This window comes from Drosophila virilis, chromosome 2 (assembly GCF_030788295.1).
Source record: "Drosophila virilis strain 15010-1051.87 chromosome 2, Dvir_AGI_RSII-ME, whole genome shotgun sequence".
Lineage (NCBI taxonomy): Eukaryota > Metazoa > Arthropoda > Insecta > Diptera > Drosophilidae > Drosophila > Drosophila virilis.
In genome coordinates, this window is record NC_091544.1 from 24,026,506 (window position 1) to 24,043,068 (window position 16,563).

Consider the following 16,563-nt stretch of genomic DNA (forward strand, 5'->3'; position numbering starts at 1 on the left):
GGTATCTTGCGTGTGTACAATATAAAGTTCGAATCGAAGTCGCCTTAAATGTTTGTCGTATGTTTGTTTTTTGTTGGCATTGCTTTTGTTGTAGGACCGCCAAAAAAAACATCGCAAGCCAACAAAAACAATGCCATGGGGGACACCCCAGTCCATTCCAATTGAAATCTCGGCCATAGATGGCGCTGCTGTGCGGCAGCGTTAAATATATATATTTAAATCAGCCCCAAACAGCTAGAAATACTTTGTTTTTGCTGTGGCACACACTAGAAAGAGTAGAAGCTAAAGAGCGAGAGAGAGACAAGATACAGAGGGAGATAGAGATATGAAAAGAGCAAACAAAGCCAGAGATGTACATGTACAGTGTATGTGTGTGCCTGTATGCTTTTGTGCTGGGATGCCGACGTCCTCTGGACAGTACACCTGCTAAAGACCCAACTGATTATAATCGATTTCGATTTTTCCTTCATGATCTCAGTAAAATAAATAAAACCAACAATACTGAAAAATCATTTATTTTGAAGTTGTTTTTCAAGTTGGCGGCCAAGCTCTCTTAAGGTCTTGCATGGGGACACACGTACGTCTGTACATGTGCACATATACAAGCGTGCGCATATTCATGTTCACACACATACCGTGCGTGTGCATAACGCGCGCCGCAAAGAGAGCGACTGACAACACACCACCACCATACACGTACGCTGCTTGGCTCCGACGCTCACAGTCTTGAGCGTGCGCATGCGCGAGGCTCTCTTGGGCACACGGACACAAGGCGCCGCGCTGTCAGGCACACGTATCGAATGCCTTTTGTTCACATCTTGACTCTGACTGACTCTTGCCAACGTCCGCCGTCCGCCGTCCGTCGTCTGTCGTTTGTTTTGTGAGAGTGAGAGTCGACACCAAGACTCCACCGCTTGGGCCTCTGCTGCTGTTGCTGCCTCTGCCTCTGCTGGTTGTCGCCGTTTTCGCTGACGTTGTCAGTGTAGATTTGTGCTTCGCTCTGTACGGTTGAAGGCGTGCGGGCGTTTCAAAGGCAACGGCAACAACAATTGCGACCAGAGTATCCAAGTAGCCACTTCTACATCGGGAACTTTGACTTAGACACATTTGTTTCTCGCTTTGAAACACTGCTTAAAGCGTTTTAGCGGTGCGCTTCAAAAAATTCGTGCAATAAGGAATCTTTAACACTACAATAATACGAATAATAAAATTAAAATAATGTGCTATTATATATACAGTTTTTTCACTGTTGCGAGCGCCGAGTTTAATTGTTTGTTTTGATCGTAAAATCAAATTTTATGACCAGCAACATAAAAAACAACAACAACAACAACAACAAAAAAAGAAACAAATAAAAATTCAACCACACAACTTATACTCACTCTCACGCACTAAAAATTTCGCGCGCCATTTGTGCCGGCCTTAAGCAACTTATAAAAAACAATGCAATACTAACAAGTTTGCAGAGTGAACAAAACGAGGCCTATTGTAAAAGAAACTTGCGAAGCAGTGATAAGAAGTGAAGAAAAATCTTGAACATATATATATATATAAAAAGACGAATCAGATATAAAATAATATGTTGTTTGTTTTTTACGAAAAAAATAAAATAAAAACAAACTTTGTCGAATTAACCAACTAAAAAGAAGCCCAATTTGAAAACATTTGTGCGAGTTCTGAACACCATAGTCACCCTGTGCTCGTATCTCTCTGACTTGCTTTCGATCAAAACGCTCGCCTAACCAACGGCAACTGTGGGTGGTATTTATGCAGTTCGCGCTCTCTTCACCCGCCCAGTGACGCTCTTCACTCTGCGGCTCTCCTTCACACGTAGCGCACTCACTTAGCTTTGAGTGTTGCGTGCGTGCGTGTGTGCGTGCGTGTGCGTGAGTACACCAACGACTGCTGTAGTCGTAAAAAACGGTTTTCATATGACTGCAAATAAAATCAAACCAAAACGCAGCAATCAGGCTTAATTATCGTCAAATAATTGATTTCAATTAAACTTATATGCGCTGAAATTAATAAAATATATTTGCGAAAAAATAAGAAATCAACTAAGAAATAAAGGAATAATTGTTCGGTGGTCCTGGGCCGTGTCCCGCTTGGTGTGTTCGGTGTGTTATCAGTGCCTTTTGTTCCCGCCGACTGACTGAACCGCATTCAAAATAACCGTAAATATTCCACCCCTTCCCCAAACCCCAACCATCCCGCTGGCGTGCGCTCTTTACGACCCCCACGATGTCTCGGCAGTCGGGTCGCACGCCGCTGCCGGGGCTTGGTGGGGGCCACATCATACACATCCACATCCGCACCCCCACCCCACCTCGACGACTGGCGCCTCGGCGGTCGCGTTGCACCACCAGCAACAGCAGCAGCAGCAGCAGCAACAACAACAGCTTCAGCAACAGCAATTACAACAGTCCGCGCAGCATCTGCAGCAACTGCATCACCATCCGCACCACCACCACCACCTGCCTCAGACCCAGCCTCTGCATCATCACCTGCAGCACACGGTCGTGTCGTCCGCCTCGGTTGGATTGTCCACGCCAACCTCTGTACTCCAGCAGCAGCAGCAGACGACACCTACAACACATTCCACACCCACGCATGCAGTTATGTATGAGGATCCCCCACCCGTGCCAATTGTGCCCGTGCAGCAGCAGCAACAGCCGCCTCTTCAGCATCTGCCCCCGCCACAGCAGCAACAGCAACAACAACAGATTACAACCACACCCGTTGGCAGTGCCCTTAGTCCCGCCCAGACGCCGACTGGCCCCACCGCACAGCAAACCCAGCATCTCACATCACCTCATCATCAGCAACAACAACAACAACAACAACAACAGCAACAGCAACAGCAGCAGCAGCAGCAACAACAGACGCCTAATAGCGTCTCTAGTGGCGCCTCCTCAAGTCTCCAACAGCAACAGCAACAACAACAACAACAAAACTCGGTGGTGGCGTCAGCCCAAAGTCAAATTGTTGCGCCAACAACGGCGAGTGTTTCTCCCTCCAGTGTCAGTTCTCAGCAAGCAGGTGAGCAGTCGAAAAGTTCACGTCTATCGTTTCGAGTTGCCTATCGATTGTGTTACCTTATGCACTATCATCCACTCTAACGAAATCCAAAGCTCCCATATACTATATAAGCTAGGAACTTGCGTATAACTTACAGTCTTATAAGACTTTCTTAAATATATGATCCAATAAGAATGCTGTTGCAAATGAATGACTTCTATAAGCTTCTTTCTTTAATTAAAAACTATTTTATTATTATTATTATTTGTTTTTCCATATTTTAAGCATTTTTATTATTGTTTTTTATTATTATTATTTTTAATATTAATATTATTATATGTAAAATATCAACCCAAACTTGTATTTCCTGAACTCACTGAAAATCAGTAAATTCTATATAAATGTATGTAACAGGCAGATGGAAGCATCTTCGATCCCAATAAGTATCTATGTTCTTTATCAGGACGAAAATCCGAGTTGATCTACCCTTACCCGTGCATTCATCCGTGTGCATGACTGTTCACCTGGGCATAACTAGAGATTAAGACTCTATATTTTAAATACTCATATACCATGCACAGAACGAAATTGCAGTTTTTGCATATGTCCTTACCTTTTATTCAAAATATTGATAAATATATCATTAGGTTATTTTGAACCATCGGTTCAGGGAATCTGCTAGTCGATAACTCAGAGCTTCATACCACTGAAAACAAGTATAGTAATAGGTTTTTTTTCAAACAGACAGTCGAAAACTTCTCCGACCCCATAAGTACATATATTCTTGAGTAGCATCGTACGCCGAGTTGAGCCATGTCAAGCCATGTCAGTCAGCCTCGGGAATTATAAGATTTTGGTACTTCGACTTTTGAGCATTAGCCAGATCAAATCAACCATAAATTGACCCGCTTCCATGAAAGAAAGATATCCAGTTTTTCGATCATATCTCGGAGCTTATAAGAGATGTTGTATCCAAAGTTATAAATGGAGTTTCTGGTGTAGTATACACAGATATTTCCCCCTTGGAATGAAGAAGCTCAGTCGTTAAGTGTGTGTGAGTGTGTTAGTGTGTACTTGTGTGTTTTTGAGTATATTGGAATTGGAATGTTTGAATGTTTGCATCGGTACCTCGGCGCTCAGTTCGAGGTATCTCTCATAGTTGGGCGCGCCCAACTAGGGTAATCTTAGATTTTAATATTATTAAAATTTAATTTTCAGAATTCTACAGAGCTAGTATATTAGATTGCCTATGTCAGCAGTCTATTACTTTAGCCGGTATGTTTTATTGTTTACTAAGCTGCTGTGCATCTATGGTTACATAGTAGCGCTGGGCTTATGATTAGTACTCTAACGAGAAGTAAGGAGTTATAACTTGTTAGTAAGCTTATTTAAATGATGCTGTAGGATTATTGGTAATTCTACTCTGTATTTGTACAGAAAATGTTTAGGAGCGTAATAAGGAACGAATACGTTCGTTAAGTTGTTTCATATGACAGCTCGTTAATAACGCGAGTATTTTTCTGTTGTTTCTTCTAGACATGTCCATCTCATTAGCGCCAATACATATACCCGCGATCAGGCCCGGCTTCGAAACGGACTCTGGGACGCCCGTTAAACGGCACGCGCATCCCTGGCCCTACGACAACGAGTTCAACCAGTATCATGCCTCGCCATACTATCTCGATCGGGATCGCAAGCCCATGTTTTACGGTTACCCAGAGACCCAGTTTCAGGTGAGTACACGAGGCCGACAACTACGTTCTATCCGGCTCGAATCGCGCGCCAGTCTCACCAGACTCGACAGCCGTCTCGTAAACAACTCAATGTCAACTTTACCTTTGCCTTTTTTCCCCGTTGCCACATTCGCCCACGTTCGACAAGCAGCCTGCATATTGGCCCAACTACCGTGATCAGCCGACCTCCGCAGCAGCGGCGGCCTACATGAGCGCCACTGACGAGCGCCATGCATCAGTCAGCGCGGCAGCAGCGGCGCGCCAGTCCGTGGAAGGCACCTCTCAGTCCAGCTACGAGACACCCACCTACTCCTCCCCAGGTGGGCTTCGCGCCTTCCCCGAGGCCTACTCGAGCACAGGTAAGTCGCAGGCATTTCCAATTGCCTACAGATCTCTGTCGTTATCGCTGTTCGAATAGTTGTTGTTATTGTTGTTGATTTTGTTGCCTCTGCCCGCTGCGGAAAAGGCAAAATGCAAATTGCGACACTGTCAAGTTTACCGTTTAATTAGCGTATTGCAAAATGCCTCATAAATTTATTTGCGACATTCAGCCGAGGTTGTGCTCCTGTTATTGGGTGTGCCAATATATAATAACAATCACTGCCTACCCTAAGTGAGGGGGTCACTCCAAAAGAACCCTCTTGGGTTGAAATAACCAGCACATAAAATTCGAAATTATAATATATTTTTTGTTTTGGTGGCAACTATTAAACTACATATAAGCTTTGGTTATTTTCCTGTAATCTATAATATTTTTTCAATTTGAACAAATTAATAACTGACACAAATATAGAAATAAATCGTATAGCTGTGAACACACTTTGTTGAGTTTCTTAATAAATGGTTAATCTGGTTTCATTTGACTCTAGGGACGTCTGGTGGTCTTTCGGTTGGTGCAGTGGGTCCTTGTACGCCGACAAATGCGATGCACGAGTGGACCGGCCAGGTGTCGGTGCGAAAAAAGCGCAAGCCGTACTCAAAGTTCCAGACACTGGAGCTAGAGAAGGAGTTTCTCTTCAATGCGTACGTGTCCAAACAGAAACGCTGGGAGTTAGCTCGCAATCTGCAGTTGACAGAGCGTCAGGTATGTGGAGAGTGTACTTCAGTTGAAATAATCTAACCAAGCTAAATGTTCATTTGCAACTTTGTTACTTGTGTTTAGGTTAAGATTTGGTTTCAAAACCGTCGCATGAAGAACAAGAAGAACTCGCAGCGACAGGCCACACAGCAGAATAATAACAACAACTCCAGCAGCAATCACAACCATGCCCAGGCGGCACAGCAGCACCACAACAACCATCACTTAAACTTGGGCCTGAGCATGGGTCACCATGCCACAAAAATGCACCAGTGACCTTTGGACAACAGCAACGCTGGCGCTATGGGCTTTGCCACCTACTAGCATTTAGCCAATCCCAATCCGAATCCCCATCCACAGCCGGACCACAATCTTAATACAAATACAAACATCAATCCAATTAAAAATGAGATGATATTGGATTTTCCGTGTTAATTGAACGATGAGTCCAAGCAGTACATATATACACACACATGTATACATGTGTATCCCCAACAAACCATGGGGTTGTACTGACTGATCCGAAAATGTTCTTGAAGGCGAAGAAGGTGGTGGAGGAGGTTGAAGTGGATGAAGAGGAGGCAGGCTGCCCAGTTCAAGAGTTGGTGTCGCTGTTTTCAAAGTTAAAATCTTTGGCAGACCAGGCCAAGGGGAGTTGAAAATGTATGTTTAATGAATTACAATTAATTAATAAGTCCGTTCTTCAAATATCTATAAACAAGCAAAACAAATGTAAATTACCCCGTCTATTGAAGCTGGGTGCGGTAGTTGAATGCGATAGACAGTTAGATGCATAAAGCATATAGTAAACAAAATCGGAAATATATATATTTGTTTATGTATTTCTCTTAACTCTCTCATTAATGAACGCGCATAATTATTAATTTTCAACAATAAATATTATATGCATATATACTATCCATATTAATTATGAATACAGCAACAATTCGAGTAGTAGATTCTAAATGTAAGTGCAGGTTAAATTGAAGAACAAGCACATTGTAACCCCAGAAAAATGTTCTTAATGTGGAACTAATGAATTGTTTAACAATTTTCACAGACAAACTAGTAGCCACAAAGCATGTACACAAACACACTCACACACACATGCAGAAAAACAGAAATATACATTTGCATAGAAACACACACACACACACACATACTCACCCAAACACAAACACACCGCAATGCAGTTAGACAGCGCCGGAATTATAGCATAAATTTTGTCATTATATTGTTCGTTGTGTCGTGTTCTTAGATAAATATTAAGTTCCTGTATATAAACTAAGACATTGAATCACAAAATGAAAGCACGCGCAAAGTTAGTGAAACCGTCTGTGTTTTGTGAGTTAAATGAAAACTAAATAAAAAATTAAATGAAAAAAAAAAAACATAAAAAAAAAACAAGTAAAAATCTATAAACATATGAAACTAGCAATTTAAAATACTGATGTCTAATTCATTTTATTACGAGTATAAATTGTAAATCAAAAGTTTTTTGATGTGTGTGCAAATTTACTTCGTAGTTATTGGCGCTTTTGATCTGAACAAACAAAATAGTGCACGTAAAGCTAAAGTTAAAACTAAACCTTAAACCCTAATATAAACCTAAACAAAAAGAAAGAAAAACTAAAGAAGAAATACATTTTAATAATACTTGTAAGAAATATAAGTGGCATCAAAAGAAGTTGAGCAACAATTAATTTACAATACATACCTTAAAGCTATTTACAGTACTTATATATAGTACATATATATATATATATATATATATATAAATAAGGCACATATGCAGACATATATTTTATGTGTATCGACTCAGCTTAATCCTGATATTACATCTAAGTTCAGTTATGTTGTGTAATTATCGAATTTTTGTTAATGTTTTGCTTCATACATTATATATTGTATCATATACATACATACATATATGTATAATATCGTATGCCTATACATACATACTTACTTATTAATGAAATTATTTCGCCAATTGCTTTATCCTAGTTCTTGTATTATTATTCTTTCACACCTTTTTCATAAGTTGTAGTCTAAAGTCGGTTATGTTTATGCTTATGTTCGATTATAGTTTGTTTAGTAAATTTTTACATAGCATTAGCAATTCTCTTTTTTAAAAAGTTAATTATTGTGAATAAAATATAAAAGTGCAAAAAAATAAATGCAAAAATATACACAATTTCAAATACCGATTAGTATTCTATGTACTTTTGTTTCCTCTTAACTGAATTCAAGTTTCACATGATTTTTGTCTCAATACACGTTGTTGTCTATTCAAATTATTTTTTTTTTTTATCTTGCTTTTGTTTTAGTCATTTCTTAGATTCGATTTTGTTTGGTAAGTACCGTCGGCCAGTATTAAAGGCTCCTCCGCAGCGATTTTCAGAACTCAATGCGATTCAAGGACGACCTCTCAGTATCGAATTTATTCATAAGCCTCCATAGAAGTTACTCGTACAAAGTATAAATTAACTTAGCATTTATCTGCATAAAAGCAGATCCATTCATCAATAACACTTAACAAACTAAAAAACTGATAACTAAAACTTTTCGTTTTTCTCAAATTCTATCAGTTCAATTAAGATCAATAATTTGTTATTCTTTCTTTATGAGATTTTCTTAAGTTTGCTTCTCTTCTGAAACACATTGCAGCGCTTCAATAAATTCAATCTAGATTAAAATAGTCTTGTTTTGAAATATGTCATAAGGTTAAATAAACTATTATGTAACTGTGATGTTTGAAGTTTTATTTGCATCTGGAGTAGTTTAGGACACAACACATATGAGTACTTGTTCCGAAATATAAAATTGACATAAGACACATAACTTAGAAGCACATTTAATATGTATGCCACATTATTACATTATTTACTATTCTGTCACAATACGTAATTCTTATATTATGTTCATAAAGTTAATAGTAACAGATTGGATGTGTTTGACATGCAATCCGCCTATTCGTATATTACATAACCCCCACTAAGGGACGGCTATACCTAAAAGTTATACAAGTCTTTCTACCCAGAACGAATCAAACCTTTTGCCCCCTTGTCTCCGCCGACACAATCCAACCTGGTCGCAAAATTACTTAAATCAATATTGTGCAAACTTAACACATGGGCTTAAAGTTATAATAGATACCAAAGACATCCTTTCATTCGTCCAATAAATCAAAACACATATTTTTAATTTGGATATACACTTTTTCTTCAGGATTGGGTCATATACATCGATGCTATACAAGAACGCATTTTCCATAAATCGGTGAAAAGGGAAAAGGAATCACAGTGCCACCTAGAGTGCGCATCAAGTGTATGTATGAAAGAAAGTATTATTATTATTATTATTTTATTTATACACTATGAAAATATAATGCTAAAATCATAATCAGAGTACACAAGTTTCTAATAGCATCACCGACCGATGGAGCTGTTTTATTTACCAGTCCCACCAGCTGTGCCCCTTTCCTTATTTTTTTAGTGACGCTATTAGAGCCTACTGCTAAGAAGAAGGGTGTAGGTAAAGAAAAAAAGGGTTCTTAAGTAAAATCAAAAATAATTAATTTCAGAAAATGCAATAAATAGGAAAAAATAAAGTAAGAAGTTGTTAATAAAGTAAAGAAATGCATGATAGATACATAGATTTTTGAGTAGATAGGTTATAGAGATAGTAATGGGAAATCACTCAGTGAGCATATCTGTAACGACTACTGTCTCTGTCGGCTTCTACCGGCAAACATAAATTAAAGCATGTATATATTCTTGGCAACAAAATCCGTTCTTGCCATGTCTTTCACTAGGCTCGTCAGTCTCCGTGAACGCGTTTATCTTTACAATAACTACTGACTTGGACTATGGAGTTTCGTTTATTTTAAATCATTGAGTTTATTTTAAATCATCAATGCATTTGTGCTGGGTGCAGGGTATCTCCTTATTGCTAACCTCTCTCCGCTTAACCATTCTTAATGTGCTCTGCGTAGAAAGAATATATTACCCATGAAATACACTAGTACTTTTTAAGCTCTGTATGTACACTTGCTATGTACACTTTTATATCGGTATATATAGTCGTGCACACTAGCAATAAGCTAACGATTATACATTGGGATTGCTTATTACGTATATAGACACAGCGAAAGACAGCAATATTGGTAAATTGTATTACTGATAATCAAATTTACTTTGACCAAACCATTCAATAAAATATACATATATGCATATCATTTTTAAAATGAGGTAGATATATTTAATATCTATTTCTATATATCTATGTCTGTCCATCCGTTTACCGTCGGACTCTCTGCTTGTATGCAAACTAATGTCTCAATATCCTTTCAATATTAAACAAATTTGGGTTGGCTTATTTAATTCCTTGTATAATTGATTCCATACAGACATTTTTTAAGTTAATTTAAAAATATTGATTTTTCGTATACCCTTTACCCATTACAAATAGGTATAAAGGTTTTCAGCAAATATATGTAATAGGCAGTGTTTCGGCATTTTTATCCCCATAATAACATATATATATTCTTGACCTACAAAAGCCTAAAACTTAAATTCGAAGTGGTATATAGCTTCGCATACAACACGCCTAGCTTAAAATATCTTGTCGATATCTCGTCCTATTGCCAAAAGGTCGATATAATCGATTGTCATGTGCATTGTTTGTAGGAACATAATTTATTTCATATTCCAAAGTTCATATGTACGTTGTTATACTAGTTTTTAAAATTCAAAATTTTTGTTTAAGAGTAAGAGTGCTCTGTAGGGAATGCCTTACAAGAAGTCATCCTGTTTCCTGTGCTGCCGGCAGCACGCCGTCGTTAAAAACATTATACACAAAATGTCATACACAACTGGTTACTTTGTACAGTGGGTATTTTTCTTTCTCACACATCCCCACACCGTGGCAAAACTCACATTTAATGAACTCCCAAATAAGGCAAAAATGCATTCAAATTTTAAGTGTCCAGCTCTCATAACAGACGATGATGGCTACATCGGCTCAGCTGGCTGTTCTAATAAAGCCTTATGAGTGTGGTCATTTTTTACAACATTATTGTATCCTTTCTTAGCCGGGATATAAGGAAAAGTGGTCGGGAATGGTCGTCCTGCCCACGACAGAAGAGCAGGTGGCTAATCCATAGTGTGGTAGGGTCGATCATCCGTCTGGGCGCCATCCATTTACGGCCGAAACTGAAAAGCGGCATACCGACGTTGCGCACTAGGATAAAAAAGTTCCTACCGTACTGTTTTCGACAATGCACCACTTATGCTGGCTGGAATAAATTTCCGAGATCCTCTGACTATGGTGGTACGGAGCATCAGCCATCGAATTACAAGGCGGGCGGACACGATGGACGCATGACAGCGAGGCGGAGAGCTACTGCCAATGACAGCTGGACTCGATCCTTGACATACGGTCTTGGATGAGTAAAAGGCACGCTCAAACTGACACTTACGTGACTCAACTACACCCGGGCACGGTTGTTTTAGATCCTATTTGTATAGCAGACGCTGTGCGCTGGCTATATATACGGCTATACGGCTTACTAGATATCTTACTTAGTACGCAAATAAATTGGATTGGTATTAGCACCACAGTTGCAGATATAATCGATTTCTTGCGTTTAGCTGAAACACAGCACAGTCTTTACAAATATAGTTGTGGCTTTCATGCCATCTTCCCCTCGTGAAGAGATACCCATCAGTGGTGCTATGAGATACGGAGAGTAAGTGGGGTAATAGTTGGTGCAAGCCTCAAACTTTTCGGGTTTCAATGCTTTTCTTTACTAACCAAAAAGAAAACAAGTAAGAGGTTCTAGGCGGGAGCTCCCGACTAGGGGATACCCTGAACCCTCTTCTTCCAACATCAAATGCATATATATTATATTTTAGAAGCTACATGTCAAGTTTGGTGACTCTAGCTCTTATTATTTACCAAAATTGCCCAAAAAACAGGATATCGATATCGATTTTTAACGATTGCTTGGAAACGGAGTAAGTTATCGATTATCGGAAACAAACTCGATCTGCGCGGAAACTAAGAGCACCTACATCCAAAATTACAAGTCTATAGCTCTATGTTCTGAGATCCTTGATTTCATACATACGGCCCGCCGGACGGGCAGACGGACGGACAGACAGACGGACATGGCTAGATCGACTCGGCTATTGATGCTGATCAAGAATATATATACTTTATGGGGTCAGAGATGCTTCCTTTTGCCTGTTACATACATTTGGATTTTGCACAAATACAATATACCCTTATACCCATTTTTAATGGGTTCAGGGTTTAATGAATAAAATTGAATATAATAAAATAGCTGTGCTATATGCAGCAGCTGTGCTTCTTCTAGCCTTAGCTTCATATTATAATATGATTTTTCTTTACGAAATTTCACTGGCGTAAATTTGAACGCTCTTATTAGCTGCGATATAATCACAGGCAGGTTTGAATGCCGACCCTTATCGACATGAGGCAAGTTTCGATGAAATAAAGAAATTTAACTTGACCCTTTCGCACACTAGAAGGAGCTAAGTTTCTTATGTATTTTGAGCGTTAATATAGACAGACGGACTGAAGGACCGCCGGACAGCCCGGGAATCGACAAAGCTATACCGACACCATGGACCCCATACAGATTTTGTTCTTGATCAGGACGATGAGGTTAGTCAATCTAGCTACATGTATATATCAGCCCAAATCTAATTCAGAATGAGTTTATTATTTTATTCGTTGTCTCCCTTTTCAACATATCGATACATTTTGGGTTTTTTTAAGTTTAGCTCAAAAAAGTGCAGACAAAGCACATTTTATACAGTTTTTGGATACCTCCCCCTCCCCTAAAGATTGAAACCAAATCATCTACACAAGCTTCATAAGACTATAACCAAAAATGTTAGTTTAGGTTACTCCATTAGTAATGTTTCCGAAAGAGAAGGACGAAGAAGGGCCATCCTCGGTACGGCGAAGATTTAATACCCTTGCAGACCCAACCTTTTCATAATGCTCATAGTATTTCGCCCGAGTCTGGTTTTTCATACAAGAACCTAGTTTTCAAGCGTTCGTTCCTATGGCAGCTATATGATATAGTGGTCCGATCCAGTTGGTTCCGGTATGTACTGCGTGCAATAGAAAGAGGGACTTCTACTAAGTTTCTTAAAGATATCTTTAAAATTGAGAGACTAGTTCGCATAGAGGCAGGCATACGGACGATGGTTTATCGACTCGACTGTTTATACTGATCAAGAATATATATACTTTATGGGGTCGGAGATGTCTCCTTCTATGCGTTACACATTTAACAAACAAAATATGATACCCTCTATAAAGGCATAAAAAGAAGCATAAATGTTGCATAAAATAGCATAAAATGCGTTCGTGTGTTTATGGGTGTTTTTCTGCATGAATGTATTAAATGATGCGAGAATGAGAATGGATGCTAAAGTGAGTTCAGAGTTTCCTAGCCTGGTCCTCCCAGACAGACGATTCTTATATACTCACCACATTATCGCCAACTTGCCAGACAACTTAAAATCGATTTTCTTTATTATTATTTTGAAACTTGAAACTCGAAAGTATACAGACTTGTTTATTAAAAAAGCCTACGTTTACACAACTTTTGGCTGCTGGCATTTAGTATAGCCACCTGTATAAGCATAAGAGAATTATATATATCATATATAAAAGAAATTTAGCTGTATTAAGATGAAAATAGTCAAGCGAGGCTAAGCATAGGTCCGTCTAATGGCTGTTGGCGTCAGTCTGATCCAATTACTAAGCATATATGCCTATAATTAGAACTTAATTGAACAGATATTTGGTCAATCGGGCTCAGTCGTCATTAACGTGTGTGTTCGAATCAATCAATCAAGATATTCCTGATTTGCCAGGCCCTCAGCTAACGTTGTTAAAATACCTTAGTACTTTATAAATGTAAACTAGTGCATATTCTTCATATCCTGCATCGAACAGGCGGAGAAAACCAATATAGACTTTACACATTGTGTGTGCAATATGGAAGAATAATTAAAATGTTAATGAACGATCCAATGTTTATTTAAACTTTATGCATGCATCATAAGGGTTGCAAACATTTTGAAAGTACGTAGATACATGCAGCTGTATATATGTACAACGTATTTTTGTCCCTTCTACACTGAACTTATTCAATATGTTAGGAAAAGGCATTGAGAAGGGGCTGCTAAATAAGCGCACAAAGGAACGCCATAAAATGCACCCTGCTATGTAAGCATTGGCATTTCCCCTCAATGAAGGTTGAAAGCTCTGAGCGACTTAATGCGTTTTTTATGTTATGTACAAGGAGAACTTTACTTGGTATCATTGGATTGGGTTTGGTGGGTTGTTGCCTTTAAGTCAAATGATACGTACATGGGGTAGTTGAAGTTTTTTGTTATCGGCTTCTCTTAGAGATGAGAATAAGTATTTCATGCGTGCTTCTTGGTCAATATGCAAACATCAATTTAATCTATTTGATGTTTAAATATATATGTCAAAATATCTTACTAAATATTTTTCATCAATTTTCATGAACCGATATTATAATAGTTCTTAAGAACTCAGTTTATGCGGGAACCCACTCTCAAAATGTCGACGGACGGACATTGACGCAACTCGTCGCCCAACCGTATATCGAACAAATCTTCCAGAAATGCTTGCTTAAAACCTTTTTTCCATGCGATCATTATTGAAAACATTTTAAAGATCAGACAAACATGTTCCGCGCTATTCTGAGGGTTCATATCTTGGTGACAAGTTAAGGGTAAATTGGGGCTTCAGTCACAAGAACTGCGTTGTTATTTCAGAAAACACCATATATTTGTAGGATTAGCACACTTAAAAAGAATAAAATGTTGCCTTCGGAGTGCCGGAGATTACATAACGTAGCAGACATCAACTGCCGCGGTGCTTATGCTCGGCAGGAGTTGTCCGATTATACAAAATGACCGCTTATGTGCGATATACAAATCTTAGAAGTTTAAGAGTTAAGCTGATAGCAAAAAATATTGTATTATTTAAGAAATGATACGTTTTGAAATAAACAATTGACACGAGCTATGCAAGAAACTTCTTTTAATAATAAACAATTTTATTACCATCTTCAACACTTATGTCATATAACATTCACATTTGTACATTGATGACAAAAGGGGAATCTTCAATTTCTTAAGCATAAACATAATTATGAGAAAAATTGAAATGACTAGTTTCATTGCTTATAAGGGACGATTCGAACAACGTTTTTATAAATAGTGTGACTCTCTGAAAAATTGCTCGTGTCCGCTTATATTAGCTGTCGATAATGGGAGCTTTCAATGTATATATACTTCTGATAAATTTCTGCGATGTTATATTATCTTCGGCAGTCAGAAGATAATACATATTAAAGGCCCCGTTCCTGTATATGTATACGATTCTTATAATATATGTTAAGCTTTCCTCCCAAAATCAGACTGTCTGTCTGACTGATTGGTGATCAACGTACCGTAAGACCTGGAAAGCTGAAACTGTAGTAACATTATGTGATGAAGTTGCACATAATATGGAAAATCGCGAAAAACGTTTGCATGAAACTATTTTGTTTACCATCCAATCGGTTGGAGAAGGGTCCTATTGCTTGGAGCCTACATTAACACAACTGCAATAAAGCGTTCTTAGCAATTTCTAATAGGAATAATAGGAAACAAAAATATATACATATGTATACTCGGTCGAAGGTGCCTTTTTTTTGTCTATTACATACATTAGCAGAAAATTACTGTACCCTTAACCATTTTCGGGCCCAGGCTTGTTGGTCGTTGGATTATCTGTGTTCATTATATTTAAACATTTTCAACCATGGACCGCGTTTTCGGAATCAAGATGGACGGCCAAATATGTTTTTCCTTTTTGATGCGTCCCAAATGTGACGGACAAATGTACCTAATTCAATACAATTCGCTGTGGTAATCAAAAGATAAACGGGTGATAGATGCGCACAGGCAACTGAACCCCAATTTCGACTCCTCATTGAAGGTAGGAATTGGTGGTGGAATCTGGACAGATTGCTTGCTCGTTTGCCGTTCTGGGGTACATAGCAGAATGTAGAAAGAATAACAATCAAATGATTTCAGTAACAGAAACAACAACAACCACTGATGCGAAATTGGAATTCAAAATTGACTCATCGTTGATGCCAATGCCGAAGCCGACGTCGGCGACGACGTCGATGTCGATGCCGTCAGCGTCAATATCAGCATAAAATATATACACACAATGACACAGGCACAAGTGCAAAGTATATATGTATATATAGATCTCTGTGTTGAGAGTCGTCGCCAGCGCGTCGTTGACTTGTTTGGCACATAACGATACAAATGTATCTACAGCAGACAGCAAATGGCGTATATAAAATGATTGGACATGTGCCTGTATTGGAGTCTGTCGCTTCGTGAGAGTGCTGCGGTGGTTGTTTTGTTGTCTCTATGTGTGCGCGTGCGAGGGAGAGAGCACGAGAGCGCACAAAGCGCGCACCAGAAGGAGAGGGCAGCTGCTTACGCGTTTTATTGCCCATCGCTGCGCCTTTTTGCTTCAACTGCTGCTCCTCTGGCTTTTCATCTTTTCATCGCTACTCGGCAATGGTGCTGCCATGTGGTTGCTCTCAGCTCTCAACTCGCAGTTCGCAGTTCTCAGCACGCAGCTCATATTTAT

General features: G+C 38.9%; 1 protein-coding gene across 1 annotated transcript; it reads left to right on the forward strand.

Annotated features, from left to right (window-relative positions):
* Window positions 1-561: 561 nt before the first annotated feature.
* Window positions 562-7,996, forward strand: Abd-B (Abdominal B). The gene is made up of 5 exons (XM_032432998.2): window positions 562-3,039; window positions 4,555-4,751; window positions 4,903-5,110; window positions 5,621-5,835; window positions 5,914-7,996. The coding sequence occupies exons 1-5, from the start codon at window positions 2,619-2,621 to the stop codon at window positions 6,103-6,105; spliced, it is 1,233 nt and encodes a 410-aa protein (XP_032288889.2). The 5' UTR covers window positions 562-2,618; the 3' UTR covers window positions 6,106-7,996.
* Window positions 7,997-16,563: the final 8,567 nt, after the last annotated feature.